The 24,494-nt window shown below is 41.8% G+C and overlaps 1 protein-coding gene across 4 annotated transcripts in view; it reads right to left on the bottom strand.

Annotated features, from left to right (window-relative positions):
* MAP4K4 (mitogen-activated protein kinase kinase kinase kinase 4) overlaps window positions 1-24,494 on the bottom strand; it is a 122,589-nt gene that overhangs the window by 60,810 nt on the left and 37,285 nt on the right. For all 4 annotated transcript variants that reach the window (XM_069970972.1, XM_069970973.1, XM_069970974.1 and 1 more), the window contains exon 3: window positions 12,083-12,139. In XM_069970972.1, coding sequence (XP_069827073.1) covers window positions 12,083-12,139 — 57 coding nt within the window. The remainder of the gene's footprint in view (window positions 1-12,082; window positions 12,140-24,494) is intronic.

Here is a 24,494-nt window from a genome sequence, read left to right as displayed (position 1 = left end):
AAAGCTCCCAAGTGGATTTTCAGGTTGTGTACCCAACTTATTAAACTGCCGTACAGACTTTGATAAATGAAGCAAATCTTCCCAATCCGATTTCTGGAGGCAGTCACACTTGCTCAAAACTGGAGTCTAGACAACATTTTTCAACTAAATTAATTATAAAGTTGTAGCAATTCATAAGTTTTTCTTCAGCTGCTAAGGCTAGGTTCACACTGAGTTTTCGCTTTCAGTTTAACGGATGTCTTTTTTTTTTTTATATAATGTAAGTCAATGGAAAATGGATCCTAACGGATTGCATACAACTGCATCGTTTTTACCATCCATTTTTTTTCTCCATAAAACCGGTTTGTTAGACAGCAAAAATGCAGCGTGGCTCTAGCCTAAGGTGGTTTGTCCTTCACATACATTACAAAAGAGATGTCAGCAGTGTTGTTTCAAAAGTTGCACACCTTTAAGCAAAATTAAACTTGCGTAAAAACTTGTGACTTTCTGACAATACCAGTTTCATGCCATGGTAATTTCCATCTATTTTTCCTATTGCTTATGCAGGGATTAGTTTTACTGTTATTATGGATTTTCTCAGGTTGGTTCCACAAGGACTATGTGACAACACATGTAGTGCAACAGAAAATCATGTCAAAGTCACATGCAACTTTACTACAGCTCTGATTTGGCAATTAAATAAAATAGCCAAATTGCAAAAAAGTAACAAGTTGCTGTCACATGCTACTTCCACTTAAAGGACAACTCCCGCGGGACCCCACCCCCCAAAAAAAAAAATAAACACAGACACACACAGACACCATACTCACCATCCCTCCGGTGACGATCGCCACTCCATTCGCCCGCCGTCCGCCTCACCGTCACCGCCGTCCAGCGATGTCTCTGATTTCCGGGTCCTGGGGATGGAAAAGGCTGCCAGTGCGCTTGCGCACCGGCAGCCTTTTCATTGGCTGGAGCGCATCACATGGCTTCCAGCAACCTCAGCCAATCAGGGCTGACGAAGCTGGAAGCCATGTGATGCGCTCCAGCCAATGAAAAGGCTGCTGGTGCGCATGTGCACCAGCAGCCTTTTCCGTCCCATTCACTCTCTATGAAGACGCCGAGGAGGAAGAAGACCCGGACCGCCCCCAGCTCTGACATCACCCGACACCAGAGAAGAGGACCGTGACGACCGTAATAGGTAATGTATATATTCTTTCCGGGCGGGGGGGTCGGGGGTCCGAAAGTGGGGGAAGGGGGCCAGACCGGGTATTTAACCACATTACAAAGTTATACAACTTTGTAATGTGTGTTAAATAAGCTAAAAAAAATTTTCGTGGGAGTTGTCCTTAAAGTGATATTGTCACCCCCTTTTCCATATAAAGAGTTCACGGCACCATTCTTAACCTTATATTCTGGACACTTCATATCTTACCGTATAAAGGATTTCTTAGTGTCCCTGAGCTCAAAAATTGATGTTATAGTTAGTGGACAGTGCCATAGGGGCGGGGTTTCACTACCAGCATGCCTCATATCCCTACCTACAGCGTACGCCTCTAGCTCGTCCCAATTAGATGACTCCAGAGGGGGGCGTTACCCAGGGGTTGATGGAGGGGCAGGGATTTTATATTAACAAGTTATAAGTTATACTGAATCTTTTCCCCCAAAGATATATATCAATCTGCTCAGTTCTTCCTGCTCTATATCATCATGGTGATAAATTAGATAGCATTGTCTTGGTGACAGGGTCCCTTTAAATCAATGGTGGTAGGGGTGCACGCAACTTGCAATTAAAAATCCAATCGAAGATATTGTGCCATTTAGTCCAAGACAAATATGGATTTTAGTAATTATATTCTCACTATGTTGAAATGCAACAATAATTCTCTAACATTATGTGCAACACAAAGATCACTTGTTTGGTTATGTTTGTCGGGGCAATGTTCAAAAAGCTCCCGGTATGCTAAGAGAGGGGGGGGGGGAAATAAATAAATAAACTGTTAGGAAAAACCTACATTGTGTTCCTGTCCTGCACTGTAGTGTTTGCCCTAGTGCTATAAATGATGACCAGAGGGCTCAAGAGGCACAGGTAGGCAGTACTCCAGAGAGCATAAAAGAGGCTTTAAAGGAAGGGGGGGGGGGTATGGATCACTAAAGCAAATTTTTATTTTTTTATTAGTGCAAAAATCATTCGGAACACAGGCCTTGATAAACATTGCACAATTATTTTCTGGCTTAAAAAAAATGGCCATACCATGCCCCTAACACACACCCCCTCCAAGCGAAAAATTTCAAAAATGGCACAACCGGTGTTAAATCATTTTATTAAATTATCTTAAGGTATATGGCCACAAATGAGTTGTTTAACCCCTAGATGTATCTGTACGCCTTGGATGCCTGTCCCCAGACGACCCTGGGCATTCACGTACATCATGTGTTATGAAGCGGCTTCATAGCAGGTGGGGGCTGGCTGCAATCAGCAGCCAGACCCTCACCAATAATGGCAGGCTGCAGCAAACGCAAGTGACAGGGGCAGCTCCTGTCACTTACTGATCGGGACCCCCACAGTGTGACTGCGGGGGTCCCAATCGCTGTATTGGACCGCCAGAGGTCTCTTACCTTCTGTGCAGTCCGATCAGCGATCTGCTCATTGAGTCTGCCACAGGCAGGCTCAAAGCGCAAAGCACCTATTACACTGATCAATGCTTTGGCAAAAGAATGATCAGTGTATGCAATCTAAAGATTGCATGTAAAAGTCGCCCAAGGGGACTTAAAATGTGTAAGAAAAAAAAAAGTGTTGTAAATAAATATAAATATATATATATATATTTTTTTTTACACAATACCCCAAAGCCCCTCCCTCAAAAGATTAAAATCACCCCCCTTTCACATTACATAAAGAAAATATAGAAAATTAAATATATTATATACTGTAGTGTGCGTAATTGTCCGATCTATTAAAATATAACAATTGCCATCCCGGTGAACGGCGTAAACAAAAAGTAGGTAAGAAAAATATGGTATTAATAAAAACTAGAGATCATGGTGCAAAAAACTACACCCCATACAGCCTCGTGGATGAAAAACTAAAACCATTATAAGCGTCACAATAGGGCCGTTTTATTAATAATTGCAAAAACAAAAGGATTTCATAAAAAAAAAAAAAAAAAAAAAAAAAACACACACACACACCCACACTAGAAAATCTGTGTAAACCTGCATGTGGTTGTGTTCAGACTGACCTATAGAATAATGGTATCATGTCACTTTACTATCGTGCATTACGTAGACACAGGAACCCCCCAAAAGTTACCATATTGCATTCTTTTTTCCAATTTCACTAGTTTATATGTTCATAAATTATATTTTGGGGTTCCATCATACATGTTATGGTATAATGAAAGCCACCATTACAAAGTACACCTTTCCCTAAAAAAAAAAAAATAAGCCCTTACATGGCCCTGTAGATAGAAAACTGAAAGTGCTAGAGCTCTTAGAAGGGGAGGAGGAAAAACGAAAGCACAAAAATGAAAATTGGCACGGTCCACTGGGTCATTTTGAGCTTGGTCCTGAAAGGGTTAAAAGAGACTATTAGCACCATGGCACATACATTGTAGTATGGTATGATAGCCAGGGGCGGATTAACTTTACCTTAGGCCTCGGGCTGTTTACCAAGCCTGGGCCCCCCCCCACCCCACTGTAACTATGGCAGCACTAGCCTGGCGTTCATAGTACAGGACAGATAATGTCATGATGTCCTGATTTGTGCAAAATTGCCATTAAAAAAGTAATTTTTTTTTTGTAAATCATGGCGGAAGTGTAGCAAGGAGACAGTACACCACTGAAAGTACAAGTCTTTTTGGGTAGTCATGGGCCCCCCAGGAGCTCAGGGCCCCTGGCTGCCGCCCAAAATGCCCCTATTATAATCCACTACTGATGATAGCCACTAGGATCCAAAATTCATTTGTGCTTTTCGTATCTCTTCCACTTCCACTTCCACCTCACTTTGTATAAGGAAGTATTGCACAAAGGGTGAGTAGTTAAAAAAGCTTAAAAAAAAAAAAAAAGAGTCGTGTTTAGGGATGGATGGGCCTCACCGAGCTGGCCTCTTGTAGCCTGGGGAACATCTTCCTAGGAAATTATCGAATGGCTAACGAAAATTTGATCATACGTCATTGATCACATCTTTTGAGTTGACCATAAAATCACTGTTAATTTTCTCATATATTTCTGTGTATGTGCACATTGTTTGGATGTTATTATGTTTGTTCATTATTATAATCGCTCTAGAGTGTACAAGCAATTTTAACTACCACCGTTCCATGTATTATGATGAAGGATTTCAGGTTGTTCGAAAAATGCACATTTGCAACTATTTATCGTTAATCAGAGAAAACGAAAAATCGCTTTGTCTAATAGGCCCCTATACGCAGATTCTTTCACCAGTTCTGTGCCCATGTATAACCAGGGTATAGTCATCTTACTACTAATGCACCAACATATTCTGCTGCATTAAACAAGTGTATATTTACTAAGTTCTGATCCCCAACTATGGAAGGCAGACATGATTCTCTATTCCTTTCACGAGAAGCCACGTAACCAACTAGTTGCGATGCCCCCCTCCTCAGAGCTAGAGCGTCAGGTGCCACTTACATAGAACAAGTTAATGATGAACAGTGTCTCCTAAGCAGATCCAGTTTTACTCTCTTCTTGAAGTCGAGCTTTACCAATAGTGAAAAAGATAATACATTGGTGGAAAAAAAAACATAAGCTACTCCGAAACTGCTAATGAAATCCGATGATCCTTTTACACTTCCAGCACGGAGTTATTGTACACATTCCACGACACCTTGTAAATCAGAGCCTACTGCTAGAAGTTATTCCTTCCTGAGGGTTTATTTCAGGAAAGTGATGTCAGGAGGAGCTCCTGTGTTGTTTGGCTGATAGGATCATGTTGTCAAGCAGAAAACCATCCCCAGACCATGTGACTTCATCAGGGCTTTGTTCATTAATCTTGTAGAAGGCAGACAGACTTGTATGTATGCCTTCCACTGTTCAATTCCCATGTCCACATGGTTTACTTATTACCAGCCATATTTCTTCAGGAGCCCCACACTATCCTGCATATCTGACAAGTAAATCTACTGAAGGCCATTGTACACTGCCTAGCATTGCACTTATCTAAAGGAAAATACGACTTTATCAAGGCTATTTAGGGACACAAGAAAAATCCAGCCAGAAACATACTAAACTTACAAGTCGTCTGTGACTAGATGGCTGCAGACATTGTAGGCCCTACACAGGACCATGTAACACTCTCACATCAAATAGATGCTTAGGGTCCACTCACATCTACAGGATGTGCTGCAGATATCAATGTAACCAAATCACTGAACACAGCATAAAATCTGCAGCATAAATGTGAATGGATCCTTACAACAGTCTCTGATGCCAGAGTCTCTGTCCAGTCATAATATTAAAACCACTTGTCTAACCGCCTCGTGCCAACAAAACAGCTTTAACTCCTTGAGGCAAAGACTTCACAAGACCTCTGAAGGTGTCCTGTGGTATCTGCCCTCAAGACAGCAGCAAACGTTCTAAGGACTGTATTACACAGCCCAATCCCTCACAGTAAGCAAGTGACGATCTGCTTGATCGGTGCTCGCTTACCAAGGCTATACACGGCTAAATTATTGTGCAACAAGGACTGTATATATCGTCAGCAATGTCCGTAAAGCACTTGCTTTTTACCTGAAAAATAATAGAGATGAGCGAACCAGGTTCGGGTTCGAGTCCATCCGAACCCGATCGTTCGGCATTTGATTAGTGGTGGCTGCTGAAGTTGGATAAAGCCCTAAGGCTATGTGGAAAACATGGATATATTCATTGGCTGTATCCATGTTTTCCAGACAACCTTAGAGCTTTATCCAAGTTCAGCAGCCCCAGCTAATCAAATACCGAACGTTCGGGTTCGGATGGACTCAAACCCGAAGCCGGTTCGCTCATCTCTAATAATAAAGTTTATACTTACCTATTCCCCCGATGTCCTACAGTCTTTTGCCCATGTTCCCTGCTCACGGCTGACGCTTCTGGCCCAGTCTCTTCAGTGACAGGCCACTCAGCCAATCACTGGGTAAGATGGGACAGCGCCGTGGCCAGTGATTTTCTGAGCGGCCTGACACTGAAGAGATGGGGCCAGAACTGGTCAGCAGTGAGTAGGACAACAGGGGGGGGGGGGGGGGGAATCTGTTGGCACTTTACAATTATTATATTTGCTGTGCGTCTGGGTACGTTATTCTGCTGAATGAGACCACTGCCATCAGGAAATACCAAAGCCACGAAGCAATGTACTTGGCATGCAGAACGTTTAGGTAGTTTGTACCTGTCAAAGTGACATCCACACGAGTTACATGCCTAGCAGAACCCTTCCCAGGGCAAGCATTAAACTTTCCCAGTGGTTGTCCTCCAGTAGCTTTTCTGTAGTATCAGACAAGGCAAACCAACCTAAAAGAGCTTTGGGTACCACCGTGACACTGTTGCCCATTCAGCAGTTACCACTTTGACTATAGATTTATTTTGTTAGGATATATTCCAAAGCTTTGATGCAATCTGAAATAATGGATGGCAAGCACCCAGACATAATGGCATAGGGCAACAATTGCAGAGCCAGACACAAATACTCTGTCATACTTAAGAATTAAAATGCTGAAAAGATGTAGTGTATTAAATTCAGTCTTCAGTTTTAAAATATAATCAGAATATCGGAATCCCCAGTGTTAGATGGAAATAGGAAATATTTCAGAGGATTTACAAAAGATCTACATTAAATGAAGGCGTTTTCTCTCCTATGATCACAGGCTGGAGCCCCCTTAGTTGAAAGGTCAGTCTGATCGATGACTTCACACACAATGTCAAGCTGAATTATCATCACCTAATAAGAACTGGGCTGTAGGCTGCTAAAGTTATTCAAGTGAAATGGAGCATGTGCATCTCACACACGTTTTAAGATTCAGATAGTGAAGGTGTACATCTTTACAAGAACCATAGTATTATTTTCCCCAATTAATGAATTTAAGAGGTCTATTAGAGAATAAAGACTGAAATTCTCTTATTGACCCTGTGCCATTTCCCATACCCCAGATACCCTTTGGTACCTTGACTTGATTGACATGAAGAAACGCCCAGGGGACCACGACTAGATGCCGATGAGGGGGAAGTAGATGTAACCTGGGTTAGTTAAGAACGAGAGGGGAGGGAGGAGGTGTAAATATAGATCATCATGGTGGTTGGCTTTGTACTACCGTAATTAAAAGGGTTGTTACTGTTGTAATTCATATATAAAGAATGATTTAAAAAAAAAAAACACATTTTGTAAACACCCACAGTGAAGGGAGAAAGGGAAGATAAACTCTAAGGGGGAGATTTATGAAAGGGTGTAAAAATACACCTGGTGTAAACTGCCCACAGCAACCAATCACAGCTCAGCTTTCAGCTCTGGTAAAATATGAGAGGAGCTGTGATTGGTTGCTGTGGGCAGCTTACACCAGGTGTATATTTACACCCTTTCATAAAATCTCCCCCTAAATGTTTTATGTAGCTACATATTATTGAGTAATTTAGGATGATTCCTCCCTCCAACCAACTCTCAGTTTATTGATATTTCTGGGTTGTTATTTTCAGATTCAGAAATCAGATTTCAGAAGTCAAAAAACTGTTCAGAATGTCCCACACAGGACAATTGATGTCAGTGTGTTTTATTCCTTTCAGAACCTTATGGTGCCTCTACACAGAGAGATTTATCTGACAGTTTTTTTAAGCCAAAGTGAGGAAGAGACTATAAACAAGGAACAGATCATAAACAGAAAGACAGAGATTTCTCCTCTTCTTAAATCAATTCCTGGCTTTGGCTTGCAAAATCTGTCAGAAAAAATATCTCTGTGTAAAGGCACCATTAGTCATGGCTATCATCTGGGCACAACAAGTATTAAAAGGAGGGACCAGTGAATTGTATTCCAGAGAAATGTCTTCTGGACATGATCATTTGCGTCACAAATATAACAGTAATGAACTAATGTGGGTTTGTGCCATCAATGTGGGACCTGTTTAAAGCGAATGTACCATCACTGACCCATCAAATGACCCACTGATAGATCGGCGCCAGCGCAGGGAAGCCGGTGTTGCGGTCCATTTTTTAAACCGTGGCCCAGTACCCGTGTACGGCGCCGTTCTATCCACGGCTACCGGGCCGGGGCTGAAGCACTGGAGGCGGGCAGGGCCACCCCCAGTGGGAGGAATCCCCCACCCCTCTATGACGAGGCTCCATTGATTCTGTCCCGGTACCCGCAGTTAAAAAATTGGACCGCGGCATCGGCCTTTCTGCGCCGATCTATCCGTGGGTCATGTTAAAGCGAATATAACTGATGGTAAATGCGCTTTAATCCTTTGCATTATGGACACCAAATCCCACATCAATGTTAGGCTGCAGGTCTGTTAAAAGCATCTGCCTATAGTAGTGTGTGATACTACCAGGACGCCTGCTTGGGGTCATGTCAGACTGAGCTTTCTTCTTTACTCCCCATATTAAGTCCCATGCTCCTATCACCTGCATCTCAGAAGTATTTCCAGAAACTACCTTTTCTTACTAAAAACAGCCAAAACCTTTAAAAGTTGCTCCAATGCATTCTCATCTCATGTTCTATGAAGGCCTTTTACATGGGGCGATTATCGGCCTGAACAAACATTTGTTTCAGATCATTGCCCTGTGTTAAACACCCTGTGATCAGCCAACAAATGCTCATTACTTGGTTGTTTAAGCGACAGCAAAAAATGTCTGTCAGCAGTATAAGCAATGTGCCACACAGTCGTTTGCCCCCCCAAAATTACCAGTGTAAAAGAACCCAATTTATTACTGATTAACCTACAAAGCTCTCAAAAATGCTGCACCAAGCGATTATCGGCCAGAGCGGTCAGTAATATCGGCCAAGTACAAGCGATAATTGTTTCGTGTAATAGGCCCTTATTCTGCTGTTCGTTTTGCCAACAAATACTAACTTCCTCCACAACCTAAGCTTCCCGCTACTGTCTCCAAGACTTCTCGCAGGCTACCCCAGCTCTCTGGAATGCCATACCCTGTGTAATCAGATTAAATTCCCAAAATACGGATTTTCTACCTTAATGAATATTCTAAATATGTATTTGATTACTGGCTCAGCCACCTTTGTTTTTGTTTTTGTTTTTTTTTAAATAGGCATTTAGACCCCTGTACAGTACAAGTGGTTTTTACCTTTGTGCCCTTCTATTTCCTTATAGGATTATTGGCCACATTCACACACCCGTAGTGCAGCCAGCCACCACAAGAATCAGTATCAGTGCATCAGTAGTGCTCCATGCTTCACAGAGCACTACATTGGAACTACACTGAGATAGCGATCTGTGACGCAAATCCTGGTCCGCACTACAACATGTGCTTTTTTTTGGCAGCACAGATCGCGGACCCCTACACATGTAAAGACATGTGAACACAGCTAGTGAAAAACGTTGGTCCTACATTAGGCCTGGGACTGCAGACAGAACTACAGTGGTATTAATGAGGCCTAAGTTATTAGTCTCATTGTTTGAGCTGTTCATTAGCTGTTACTAGTTAAGGGTATGTTCACGTCTCGTTTTTCTCCACACGTCGGGCTACACGTCAGGAATCAGTGAAAAAAGGATGCGGACGTGCAGCCAGACGTGCGGCCAACAGCCACATTGACTTTAACGAGCAGGACGGAGTCATTATGTGGTCGACTACGCTTTTGAGTCCTGCACAAAAGCAGTGTACGTCCCGCAAATGAGCAGAACACAGTCACATAATGACTCCGTCCTGCTCATTAAAGTCAATGTGGCAGTCATGTGGCCGTCAGCCGCACGTCCGCATCCTTTTTTCTATGATTCCTGACATGTAGCCCAACGTGTGGAGAAAAATGAGATGTGAACATACCCTAACATTTCATTTTATCTGTACATGAACCCTTTATATTGTGGAGTGCTGTGGAATATTTTGGTGCCAAATAGTCTTTAGTCGTCTTCAGGACACAGGAACTGTAGACAATAATTTCAGGGACTCCTCTACATACATAAACCCCTGACAACATGAGCCAAGCTCTGCCTCCTTTCCTGTGTGTAAACACTGATGAATGAGATAGTCAGGAAAACCATGTCAAGGAAATACAGCAGTGGGGCTAAAAACAAGTAAATAAGCAGGGCCAGTTTTCCTTTTCAATGTCAAGGAAACATATGTCAGCGTCACTTAGTGGCAGACTGTGTGATGAGTAATACACATGTACATCATTTTTTTCTGGTAATGTGACCTAAAATCATAAACTTTTCACTTTGGCATATTTTTGCACTTTGCAAGATCATAAATGTGATCATTTAATAGTTTTCACACATGGTGATACCAACATGTTTTTTTTATTGGATAAAGGGACGATTTAAACTTTTATTATAGGATGCATTTATGTTCATTTGTAGTTCCCCAAAGGATCAATGTAGTACCTATGTACTGCATTTATCAATCCACGGCATTTAAAGGGAACCTGTCACCCCCCGTGCCGGGATGACAGGCTCCCGACCCCCCGTTAGAGACCCCTATACTTACCTCATCCCGCCGGGTCCCGCTTCTGGATTCGGTCGGGTCCCGGAGATCTCAGCCGCTGCAGCCCGGCGCGCGCGCTGACAGATGAGTCCAACGCTCATAGAGAATGACGGAGCGCTGGACTCTCCTGTCATTCTCTATGGGTGTTGGACTCATCTCTCAGCGCGCGCGCCGGGCTGCAGCGGCTGAGATCTCCGGGACCCGACCGGATCCAGAAGCGGGACCCGGCGGGATGAGGTAAGTATAGGGGTCTCTAACGGGGGGTCGGGAACCTGTCACCCCGGTACGGGGGGTGACAGGTTCCCTTTAAGGCCTAGCAGAGGTTTAGGGCTGCCTTTACAATGGATCAGCATCCATTGATTGCACTGTGGGGATCCTATGTGGCCGCTGGACCACCAGTGACACGTATTTCTACAGTTAAAATGCTGCTGTCAAAATTCAAAACGGCATTTAAACAGTTAACATAGCTGGCGATATTGAATGCTCCGAGTTGGCTATTAGCCACGGTCCTCACCTGCTGATAGTCTCTAGGAGTCACAAGTTATAAAGAGAGCTCTCGTTGTGAGCCCCCTCTATACTGTATTACCGGCACCAAAACTCAATGGTATGTTGTGGTGAGGGTAGAGGTTAAAGACTGCTCACCCAAAAGGCATGTTAAGATAATCAGAAAAAGGTGTGTACAGTTGTCCAGTCATGCTTGATGTTTGCACGCACAGCTAGAACAGTTAGGCACCAGTTTTTCTCTCTCCTCTTTGCAGTCCACACATAAAAATTCACCAAATGTAGTGTGGCATCACAGTTGTTGGCTAAATATCTCATGTGTATGACTATCTTTAGAGAGCAGTAAGTACACTTATTTGATAAAGGCCCTTTAAAGTGTCACAATAGGGTGGATTTAAAGTGTCACTGTCGTTTGGAAAAACTTTTGACATGTCAGACGTGCCAAAAGCTTAGATCGGTCCAGGTCTGAGTGTTCAGACTCATTTCAAACAAGCCGGGAAAGGACCGGCATGTCAAAAGTTTTTTCAAATGACAGGTACACTTTAAGGTTGCTGGCTGAACGATCATTCTTTTCATAGACACAGCATTACACATTTTACTACATATTGACCATTAACGTAGTGTGAACTGGTCATACATGATCAATTATATATCGGGCAAAGGAAAAATGATCTTTCTGGGAATATTGTGAGAAAATTCTAGGCAGGTTCTGAGAACATTCTTTCCCAAAAGATGGTTAATTGATGAAATTTTCTTCTTGAGCAAACAATCTTATCTGAAAATACCCAACGCAGCCGACTTCTTTTCCGAAAATAAATCTGTTATCATTTGGCAAAAGAGATTTGTTGATAAATTTTAGCTGATAAGTGATTGTTTTGGTTAAAATGATCCACTCGTATCAACTTTCATTTAAGGTATATGAGCACTTTTAGACAAAAAGTAGAATAAAGCGATAGGATCACTTACCTCTGTAACATCCATGACTTTAATAGCTGCGAGCTGGCCAGTTTTGACATGACGGCCCTGAAAAATATAAAAAATTAGGAAATGTTTTTAATTATAAACAGATAAACCAGAATAACTGAAGATGCATGTATTTGATGCAGGTAGTTTACAGAATATGAGATATGCTTCACAGCAGCCATAGAAACCTCTAGTCTGGAAAAGGCTCATTGAAATTTATGGAGACTTTTGTAATGACCTGTACAGAAAAGGGGTAGGAGGGGAGCGGTGACCATCACCTACTGCGAATGGTGGAGCTGTAAGTTAACTTTACAGAACAAAAAACTATCAACCTATTATGAAACTGCATGATTTCAGGATTTTCATTTATTTTAATACAGATTGTGACATGGAAACCTGAAAAAGTCCTTCTGATGACACTTTACCTGTATCAGAATAATGGGAGTCAAACCACTTGGATCCTTGTCCCCCAAGACAGTGGAACAACTTTAGAGTATGCGAGCTCCTGTCATGCTGCCAAAGATAGCCTAAGTGCACTGTACACACACACAGTATATGCAGCGTATTTACTACTGCGAAACGCAGCAAATACGCAGCAGATTAGATCTAAATAACTGAACACAGCATCAAATCTTCACCATCACATCTGCTGCGTATTTGCGTACCTAAGGGTACAAACACCCCATATACGCAGCAGATATGCAGCAAATACGCAGCAGATCTGCAGCAGATTTGAAGGTGCAGATTTGATGCTGTGTCCAGTTATTTAGATCTAATCTGCTGCGTAATTGTTGCGTATTTGCTGCGTATCGCAGCAGTAAATACGCTGCTTATACGGAGTGTGTGTTTATACCCTTATAGTGAATGAATGGAGCAGCAGCTTGCATGCCTGACTGTCACTTCACTCAACTGGCCGCCAAGGTACCCTCATGATCTGTGACATGACCTCCACCAGTCAAACACTTATTTTGCCATGGGGCAGGTGATGTTATAAAATTTAGGACACTGTAGGAAAAAAAATGTATTTCTTCTTCAAAAATACTGCCACGTTTGTTACCCAGCCTTATGGTGCGTTTACACAGACAGATTTATATGACAGATTTTTGAAGCCCAAACCACAAACAAACTATAAACAAAGAACAGGTCATAAAGAAAACACCAAGATTTCTCCCCTTTTCTAATCCATTCCTGGCTTTGGCTTCAAAAATCTGCCAGATAAATCTGTCTGTGTAAACGCACCATTATTCAACTAAATAAAGACTACGCTGGAATACCAGTGTCTAGAAATAAGGGTGCTGTGCCACATGAAGAAAGCCATGTGGGGTTTCATTGTATCTTACATAACTGCTTTAGTGTTAAAAATTGCTTTACTTTTTAGTCTTGTTTTTAAACTAAAAAAACTCCTGATACTAAAGGATTCATATGAAAACCATGGACGTCAAGTATTTTTGTGACCATTGACCAATTGCACTCATTATATTAAATTAATGTTGATGTAATGTAAAAAGTTCTTGTGTTGCTCCTTTCCCAACTTCTATTTCTAGCTGTTACAACACTTCATTGTACTGTGACCTCTAGTGAGCTCAGTGACGGCTGTAGCCAGCAGGTGGTCCGTCTCCTCTGGTGTCCCTGACTTCCAGGAACACAAGGTTGCTCTCCAGCTTGTCTCCCCACTCTTTACTGCACTTCCCTTTCTCCTCCCATCTGCATGAGCTGCTAGCGCGGTTTGACTCTGCTTCATCAACGTCACCGACTGTAGGGAATCTGGGAATGATAGTTTTCTGCTCCCAATGTGACTGAGCGTTAAGCTTACAGCTGACGTCACTTCCATTCTGTTGAGCAAGTGGACAGCAGAATGCACATTTGAGAACCTAGACTCTGGAGATATGGAGTGGAAGAAAGCGTTCTAACCGGTGATGACAATACAGGGAAAAGACAAGACCCAGGCTTCAGAGTGACAATAGACACAAAGTGCAATCACAGTGGACCTGTACGTATTATATTAGGTAATCATTGGAAGCATTTTCTTTCTGGAGCTACATTTTCAGACTTTTGCCCTATAAAATAACAGGGGCATGTAAATGCATGTGGACATGCTACGTCATGCGCTTCCCACGGGACAACACCAGTAGTCTAATACAAATGCACAGTGCAATATCTGCTTCACGTACAGACATGGAGCTCAGGCCTTAAAAGAACAGGAGGTATATCTGCTATAAATGTAATATAACCTGCTTAAAAGGAGTGAAGCACAATGAAATGTGGTGCAATGCTGTCCACATTCTGAGCCTGCATGTTTTCCTCCCAAATAATGTCAGTGTAAGGCTTTGTATGTCCAATGCTCTGAATTAGTCATTTCCCCATAGAGAAATAATTCAGGCTTTTTAAACCATTCATGTGTGTTCTCTTTAGAGTCGAGGGCTGTGCCACGAGGGAGACCTTTCCTGGAGTATTTATCCCCCTGATCAGTGTAAGCCAAGTGTAATCCAGTGGGGACATAGTATCTAGGAGAGGGAAGAGCAGGGGCGGACCACAGCTGTGCCATTCCCGCACACATGCTCACTGTAATGCCATGACTTCATCTACACATCCTCAACATGCTAAGCTTCAAATTACACAGCTCATCAGAAAGCCTCGCCAACACTGCTGCAAACTGCTTAGAGACTGTTCACACCACATCAGGACAAAATGTCTAATGTATACCTTTGTATTTAAAAAAAAAAAAAATCCTAACAAATACTATATACAACAACTATATCAGAATTTCACTCACTGCGATCTATGACTTTTGACACGTCTGATAGAAATACAGAAAAGATGCAAATCTTTCCTATATGGCTTTTCTCGGTCAGTTCTACTCCTGTTTTTGGCTGAAAACACTGAACAAATATTGTGTGTGAGCATAACCAAAAAGGGGACTTAGGAGAGTAAAGGTGCGTTTACACGAAACGATAATTGGCCCGATAGTACGATTAATGATGTCGGAGTAACAATTTTTTTTTTTCATAACGATCAGCATTTAGACGGAATGATATATCGTACGGAAAATAGTTTTGTGATCGCTTAAGCCTATCTCACACATTGGTTATATCGGCGAATGGCTGTTCACACGGAACGATCTGCAAATTTTTTAGCGAACGACGAAGAACGATTTGATAACATGTTGAAAGATCAAAATGAACGATTTCTCGCTCGCCGTTTGATCGTTCGCTGCTAAACGCGTACGATTATCGTTCGAATTCGATAGTTATCGCTCAAATTCGCAAATACGCTCAAATACGTTAATCGTAACGTGTAAACGCACCTTAAGGGTCCTATTACACTAGGGTACAAACACACACAGCAGATCTGCAGCAGATTTGATGGTGCAGATTTGATGCTGTGTTCAGTTATTTAGATCTAATCTGCTGCGTTATTTGCTGCGTATATGGTGTGTGTGTTTATACCCTAAGGGCCCTTTTACACGGAAAGATTATCTGACAGATTATCTGCCAAAGATTTGAAGCCAAAACCAGGAGTGGATTTGAAAAGAGGAGAAATCTCAGGCTTTCCTTTATTACCTGATCTCTGTTTATAGTCCATTCCTGGCTTTGGCTTCAAATCTTTGGCAGATAATCTGTCAGATAATCTTCCCGTGTAAAAGGGCCCTAAGCGATTTTTAACAATTAATGACTAACTACAAACGATCGCAAACAAGATTGTTTATCGTTAACCTGAAATCGTTCACCATATTACACAGAACGATAAACGTTAGTTACGATCGTTACTATGATCGTTATTGCGATCGTTACGATGATTGTTTTTCTGGGATCAGAAGGAATAAACAATGAACAATGAGCAATTACACTGAACGATTAGCGAAAAAAATGCAGAACTTAAGCAAACGAACGTGGAATTATAGCGAACAATTAACGATAATTTTAGGTTCAGGTCTAAATCACCGACATACGAACGATTACCGTTTAAATTCAAACGATTTAACGATTTTTCGCACGATAATCGTCCCGTGTAATAGGGCCCTAACAAAAAAAACTATAAATATACTGAATTTGAAAATGTCATGTTAAGTAATAAAAGATCTGTCCCTTTAAGAACTGAGCTGACTTAGCTCAAGAGGTTTCCACATGTAGCAGTGGAGGCTCTTATAACAGAGCAGAACAATGGAAAAAGGAGGGTGATGTGAATGCAGCCCAAGCTAGGGGGAAGACTGAAGAAGCAGTGGTGTACAAATGTGAAGATCTCCGCTTTTACCTGTTCAAAGAGCCTTAAATGTATACCTTTTAAATTAGCAGCAATGTAAGGCTAAGTTCACGTACACACTGATTTCTGGTTACTTTTTCCATCACAAAACCCCAAAAAATGAGGAGTACTGATCCATCACACAACCAAGATGGACAGCACTCGGCCGACCTCGCTGACTTCTAATTGGGTCCATCGGGTTCTGTCTCAGTGTCTGTCATTTTGACAGAAAGGACACTGCTGCATGCTGCGCTATTCTCCTGGTCAAAGATGACAACATTAGCATCAGAGGCTCAGATAGAGTGTTAGAGAGGGCTGGATAACCCCACTAGTAGCAGCGGCGGCAGATAGAGAAGGAAGGTGATCCCTGTCACAGTGTTCTCCCCCTTAAGCGGGCCAGCATAATATAAAAATCTTGTAACAAGACACCCCCCCCCCCCCAATCACTGCTTGACAGACAGGTGAAAGCTGAGGCCTGCTTGCATGTCTCGTTCCTGTGCTGTGCATACAAATTGTGTGAAGGTGTGAAACGTGGAACCAGGTCCCAGCTTCCACCTGACCGTCTATAAGGGCTTATTCCTACATCCCGTAATCTATGGACGCTACGGACGGGGAGGCCCTGTAGTGGAGTGCTTCCCCGCCCAGCCTGATGAATTAATGAGATGTCGGGAGTGGGGAAAGTGTTTGAATCTTCAGGGCACTGTAGTGTCAGAGCCGCGCGGCTGTCTCATTACAGTACCATGAATATTCAGACAGACACTTTCCCCACTCCAGACATCCTTTCGATTCATCATGTCAGGCGGGGACTCCACACGGTATAAACTGCCCACAATACCCAATCACAGCTCTCTTTCATTTTACCAGAGCTGAAAGCTGGGCTGTGATTGGTTGCTGTGGGCAGTTTACAGCAGTCTAAATTTTACACCCTTTGATAAACCTCCCCCAGGGAGTTGTAGCTCTTAGCACTTCAAGGGCTTGGGAAAGTCTCTGTGAAACTCAGACATATGAAAAGTACCGTATGTCTCCTTGCCCTAAAAGCATGAGCAGTTTGTAATTTATTTTTTTAAAAAACACTTTATATCAGGAAAAACTGGAAAAAAAATTATATAAAAAAGCAATTTTTAAAATTCCATCTACAGCAATATGGTACCCACAAAATCTATAGATCATTGCGCAAAAAATAAGCCCCCAAACAGCCATTTAAACAAAAGCTATAGAAGTCACAACAGGGCAGTTTTACTGCACAAAAAAAAGAGTAAAATATAAGGAAAGTTATGTAAACATGAATTCAGACTGACCTATAGAATAAAGATCACCTGTCAGTTCTACCATAAAGTGCACTGGATAACAACGGACACCACTCCAGTGCGCCACTTCATTGGCATACATAGAAAACTGACCAGATCTTGGGCAGCGGGTGCAGTTTTGAAAATGGATGACACCATCAGAATCTGTGCGGCAGCGGCGACGACCAGGTCGTATGAAAATATTTGTTTAGTGCTTATAGTGGTACAGTTTTTGCTCCCATGAAGCTTTCAAACAAGTAAGTAAGGGGACGTAGCTTTTCCAATTCCCACAACACATTACTACTACAAGGCATTGATACAGTAAAGGGGTTAATACCTCCCAATGTGGGAGAATAACTGTGTAAATTCTAATGACATCATTGAAATTCCTGAGCTCAGTTTAATGCACAGGAGCTCGGCATTACTAGAACTACCACCATAAAAGGCCAGCTAAGAAATTGGTAAGCATTTGCTGCTGGCACCATATGGGAAAACAAAATAAAAAACAGCTTCTCCAACACTCACGGCTAGAACATGGCCTAATCTGAGGTGTACTAATGCACAAAGCCCTTATGGATATCAGCCAACAAGGTATATGCTTCATACTCATGACGACCTGTTCTTCCCAATTTCCCCAGTCTAATGTCTATCAAAAACCAAAATGGTTACACGGACAAATAATGCAGAGCATTTCTCACAGAGTTGTTCTGATGAGGTTTCCATCCTCCTGGGAGACATCTGTGCCAAATGTTCAAGGCAAAAAAGAAACAGATCCTCTTTTTAAGCCACCATTACAGAGGAATTTCTGAATCGTGTAGAGGCCGCAGTCCAGGACAGAACAATGGAAATACATGTTCTTTGTTTCTACTTATTGAAATGGTATGGAACAGCAACACACTAATATAGCAGCAACATAATATCTAATATAACAGAAGCACATAAGCACATCTGCTCCAAAACCAGAGAATACAAAAATTATTAGTTAGATCAAAAAGCAAACTTCCCTGTGGCCCTGTACAAGATCAGTCAGAAGGAGGCATGGTATAAGCTGGTACCTGTTCCTGAAGATATACAAACTACTTCTAGGAATTTGGTAACTGCAGCAAACACTGTGCTTCTGCTGCTGTAAGCTATATGTACACTACCAGATCCATGAAAAAACAACACCTGCGTCTCATGTACACCTAACCCATGTACTTTGCAGCAGATTTTTTAGTAAAGACTCAAAAACATCTTCATTACTATGTAATATGGGTACGTGCACACTACGGAATTTCCACAAACTTTAAGCAGATTCTGTCGGGTGGCCTCCGATTGAAGTTCCACCCGTCCCATAGACTCAATGATATTTGCCGGAGAATTCCACTGTCCGCCCAAAGACTAAACATGTCAATTCTTTGGGCGGACAGCGGAATTTACCAGCAAATATCATTGAGTCTATGGAATGGGCAGAACTTCTAGTGGAGCCCGCCCAGCAGAATTCGCTTGAAGCCCGTAGCGTGCACATACCCTAAGGCTGGGGTCACACTTGTGTTGGGGCACTGGCATCACACAAAGGCTATTACACGGGGCGATGTGGAGAGCAAGAGAGCGCCAACCTGTCAGGTCAGCACTTGCTCCTCGTTCCCCCCACCCACTGCTAGCGCTATTACGCCAACAGCAAGCGAGGAGGAGCAGGTAAAAGGCGCGGGGGGGGGGGGGGGGTTGCAAATCGATAGCGTTTCAGACTGTTGAAAGGCAACAATCAGCCTTTCATGCTTGTCGGCTGATCGTTGTCTATTATTACACAAAGCAACTATCGGCTGTAACATTCGGTATTGGCCGAATATGGCCAATAATCGCTTTGTGTAATAGAGCCTTTAACCCCTTAAGGTCCAAGCCAATTTTCGTTTTTGCGCTTTTGCTTTTTCCATTTTATGTTTAAAAGTCCATAGCGCTTGCATTTTTTCACCTAGAGACTTATATGAGTGCTTATTTTTTGCGAAACCAATTGTACTTTGCAATTACAGGCATAATTTTTCCATAAAATATGTTGTGAAACCGGAAAAAAATCATTTGCGCTGTCAAATTGAAAAAAAAACGAATTTGTTTTGATTTCGGGGAGATTTGCATTTACGCCGTTCGCCCTATGGTAAAACTGACTTGTTATGCATGTTCCTCAAGTCGTTACGATTACTATGATATATAACATGTATAACTTATATTGTATCGGATGGCCTGTAAAAAATTCAAACCATTGTTAACAAATATATGTCACTTAAAATCTCTCCATTCCCAGGCTTATAGTGCTTTTATCCTTTGGTCTATGGGGCTGTGTGAGGTGTCAGTTTTTGCGCCATGATGCGTTCTTTCTACCGGTACCTTGATTGCGCATATACGACTTTTTGATCGCTTTTTATTACATTTTTTCTGGATTTGATGCGACCAAAAATGCGCAATTTTGCACTTTGGAATTTTTTTGCGCTGACGCCGTTTACCGTGCGAGATCAGGAATGTGATTAATAGTTCGGGCGATTACGCGCGCGGCGATACTAAATATGTTTATTTATTTATTTATTAATTTATAAAATGGGAAAAGGGGGGTGATTTGGACTTTTATTAGGGGAGGGGATTTTTTATTAATAACACTTTTTTACTTTTTTTTTTACATGGACTAGAAGCCCCCCTGGGGGGCTTGTATATACATAGCACTGATCTCTCATAGAGATCAATGCTGTGTATATACACAGCAAAGATCCATGAGATCGGTGATAGATTGCTATGGCCTGCTGCAGGCCATAGCAATCTATTGCCGAGCCGGGATCAGCGTCATTCCGACGCTGAGGCCCGGCACGGCCAGAAGAACGGATCTCCCCCCCGCGATCGCATCGTGGGGGGGAGATCCGACCCACTAGACACCAGGGATGTGATGTCTGAAGCCCTTCAATGCAGCTGTCAGGTTTGACAGCTGCATTGAAGTGCTTAATTAGCCGGCGAGGCAACGGGACCCGCGCCGGCTAACAGAGGCACTGCCCGGCTGCACGTGTCAGCCGGGATCCCGCTCTGAACACTCCCCGCGGCGCCATGACGTATTAGATACGTCATGGGTCGCTAAGGGGTTAAAGTCCTATTAGACAAAGCGATTTTTAACGATAACCGATTAACAACAAACAATCGCAAAGAAGATTGTTTATCGTTAACCTGAAATCATTCACCATATTACACAGAATGATCGTCATTATTTATGATAGTTTACTCCATCTGATCCCAGCAAGAAAGGGAACAATTTTGAATTACTGCAAACGAATGTGGTATTACAGTAAACGATTAGCAATGATTTTAGGGTCAGATCTAATGGTGCGTTTACAGAGACAGATTTATCTGACAGATCTGGGAAGCCAAAACCAGGAACAGACTATAAACAGAGAACAGGTCCTAAAGGAAACACTGAGATTTCTCCTCTTTTCTAATCCATTCCCTGGTTTGGCTTAAAAAAATCTGTCTGTGTAAACGCAGCATAAATCAATGATCAACGACACACAAACGATTTTTCGATCATTGCTTGCAATTACACAGGACAATTATTGTCTAGATTCCAATGATAATTTTCCACACGATAATCATCCGGTGTAATAGGGCCCCAAGTCTAAGCAATGATACTTTGAGGGCAGAAATATACAGGGCTCTACTGTACCCCACCACAAGCCTCCGATCTGACGTGGAAATAAACAAAAGGTTGAATTATGTGTAAATCTGATGACATATTTGTCACCAGCCTTTTTTTTCCCCCTATGGCCAGGCTTAAGGGTGGTTCACACCTGTAGCGTGAAAAAAAAATGACACACCATGTAGAAGTGAAGTCTATTAACATCTTCAGGAACTGTACTTTGTTATGAATGAACAATGCAGCTGAATCATGAATTGTGCAGATTATTACATAAGAGGAACACACCAGCATGCATTTTAAGCCCTATCCCTTACAATATAATGCCGTGGAATGAGATTATTGGAGCTACTTTTCATTTGGACACATACGTACGCAGATCCGGCAGTCAGATGGCACACCGGGGCTGGTCTCATCACATGTAGCCTTCTATTATAGCTCGCTTAGTTTTCCCTCAAGGCCTCGGGAAAGAGAAATAGCATACCCTGCAGTAATCTTTTGTCAGCCACTCAGTATTAAACTAAAGAATGCAAGTGTTTATGAGAGACGGGCTAAGAAGGTGTCTCCATAAAAGTATGTTGCTGTAGGGTGACTTTGGGGCTCTGATAAATCAACTTCAAAGAGGTGGGCCATTTAATACCGCTATAAACTGCAAAGACAATAGACAGAAAATAAAGAGATAGATTTATAGCCATGCATCATCGCCTTTACTATACTATACATTAAATTAAAGTACAACATTGAAAACTTCAGTGCCTAATATCTGGTTGCTCCTTTATCCTAAAACCTTATATTTCATTGTAATATGTACGTCTGTATGTAGTTACGTTCCCTTTTACAGACGCCTTCCGCGCATACATTTGTTTGATTCATTTATTAATATATTGTGATTTTTATGATACAGTCTCCCAAAATTTCATAAATAATTGGTTGACGTGTTCATGACGCAGCATGTGTATGGGTAGAGCTAGGCCAGGAGAGGACACCTACAGCAGCTCTTTGGCAGTTTTTGGTCCTAAAAAATGAATAGGAAATATAAAAGGATAGACTTTGGCTCAAAAGGCAGCATCTCCGTATGAGGCCTGTTTCACATGAGCGTATGGGTATACATCTGTAACACATTCAGAATATGAACACATTACAGATGAAATGCCATTCATATGTCTGTACAGTAAATGCTGAGCGGCTGTCAGAAAACAGGATTTCACTCTGACAAACAGATGCAAAACAGACAATAATATGCTGACAAAATGGTTTTACCATTCAGGCCGTTTAAAAGGCCGTAACTCTTATTTTTCCATAAACCAGGGTGGATAAAAATCAATGATTTTTTTTTAAAAAATCAAAAAAAATCGGATTTTTTTGATTTAAATCGGATTTTTTTGATTTAAATCGGATTTTTTTCAATAAACTGCTTTTTGAGGAAAATATTTTACCATCCAAAGGTTCTTCCATCATGAGATAAAGCTGAGTTGTTTAACTCAGTAGAATAAAGGCTGTATATGTTCTCAAATGTTACAACATGAACAGAGTTGAGAAAAAGACCTTAATCCTATTGTTCTACAAACCTATGAATACAGAATCATCCCCTTCAGTACCAAGTCCAAGAAGTTAGACAATATGTTTCTGATTGTTTGGACTATTTTTTATTTTTTTTTGTTTAGCCAAATTAGTTAACATGGATGTTTGTTTAAGCAAATAACGTATGCTGTAATGTTGTTATTGTTTCAGTTGAATAAATCCATTTAAAGTGTTATTAAGTTCAGGATTATTTTTCTCCTTCCTAAGTACAACAGAACAGTGGTGTCCAAATATGAATGATTAACCCATTAAACTGGGGAGAAAAAAGTAATATAAAAAGTGATTCTAAAAATCTTCATCTACTTGCATGTTAAAGTAGCAAGAACTAGTTTAGGTAGAAACTTTGATTTAAATCACTGATTTAAATCAAGCCTTCCGGACTAGTGATTTAAATCGTGATTTAAATCGTGATTTAAATCAGTTTGATTTAAAACAAATCCACCCTGCCATAAACAGAGGGCTTGTTTGTTGCAAGACCAATTGTACTACATAATGACACCCTTCATGTTACCACAAAATAGGTTATAATTGGGAGGATAAAGAAACACAAACTTGCACATTTTGGGGGAATTTCCCCCTTTCACTATGCATACCATTATTTAAAAAAAAAAAAAAAAAAAAAAAAAAAAAAAAAAGGGGGGGGGGGGGGGGAGAGACATGCTTTCCATTGTCATATTCTGACCCATATGATGAAAAACTGTGGAGCAACAGTTCAGCAAACCCTACTTCATGTGTGCAGACTGAGGGTTACTGCACTTCTAACAAAGTTTTATTGGCAGAAAAGCCTTCAACTTTTACATCAGTGTCAGAAATTACCTCTACTGATCGTAAAAGGGTCGTCTTCCCTTCTAAGGGTACTTACAAATTTTGCAGCGAGATCCGCTACGAGTCAAGGTCCTGGCAGGCCCCTGTCAATACATATAGGAGGGCAGAACGCCGGGACCCTGTGCGGCAAGGAAAGAGGTAATGTATACACAGGCAGTGCGGCAGCCGAAGGGGTTAAGGGGGCGGCTGCATTACATACTCGCAGCGGTCTTTCAGGGGCTCACACTACGTTTTTACAATCCTTTTTTTTTTGCAAAGAAACTGATGAAAAAAAAACGGATGCAACTTCCATTATTTAAAAAAAATAAATAAAAAAAAAAAGATCGTTTTTTTTTTTTTACAAGTCAATGGAAAACCGGGTCAAAACTGATGCACACACATGCATCCGTTTTTGCAGAAAACTGATGAAAGAAAGGTATTGCAAAAACGTAGTGTGAACCCAGCCTAAGTACGGACGTTGGCATGTAATGCAACCATACTGTGCATACCAACAGTCTTTCCACCACTGCTTAGAGGAGCATGACCAAGACTTCCAAGTACTACCCTGGCCCTATAATTCTTCAGACTTGAAACCAATTAGGCACCTGTGGGACCACCCCAATCTACCTTTGTTTGCTCTATGGATCCTCCCCATGCACCCTCCAGCAGCTGTGGGATGCACTGCAGCCAGCATGGCTCCAGATACCTGCGACCACCTGCCTTACTAACCGATAGAGTTTCTAGCAGTTACTCTGGATATTCGCTGGTGGTTAAAATAATGTGACTTAAATGTGTAAAAGCAATCTTTCTATTTCTTACACAGTACACTGCAAAACTATGGTACTGTACTGTCTGATTGGGG

This window comes from Dendropsophus ebraccatus, chromosome 5 (genome assembly GCF_027789765.1).
Source record: "Dendropsophus ebraccatus isolate aDenEbr1 chromosome 5, aDenEbr1.pat, whole genome shotgun sequence".
NCBI lineage: Eukaryota > Metazoa > Chordata > Amphibia > Anura > Hylidae > Dendropsophus > Dendropsophus ebraccatus.
The sequence above is the reverse complement of the archived record's forward strand: the minus strand, read 5'-3'. Positions and strand labels throughout refer to the sequence as shown.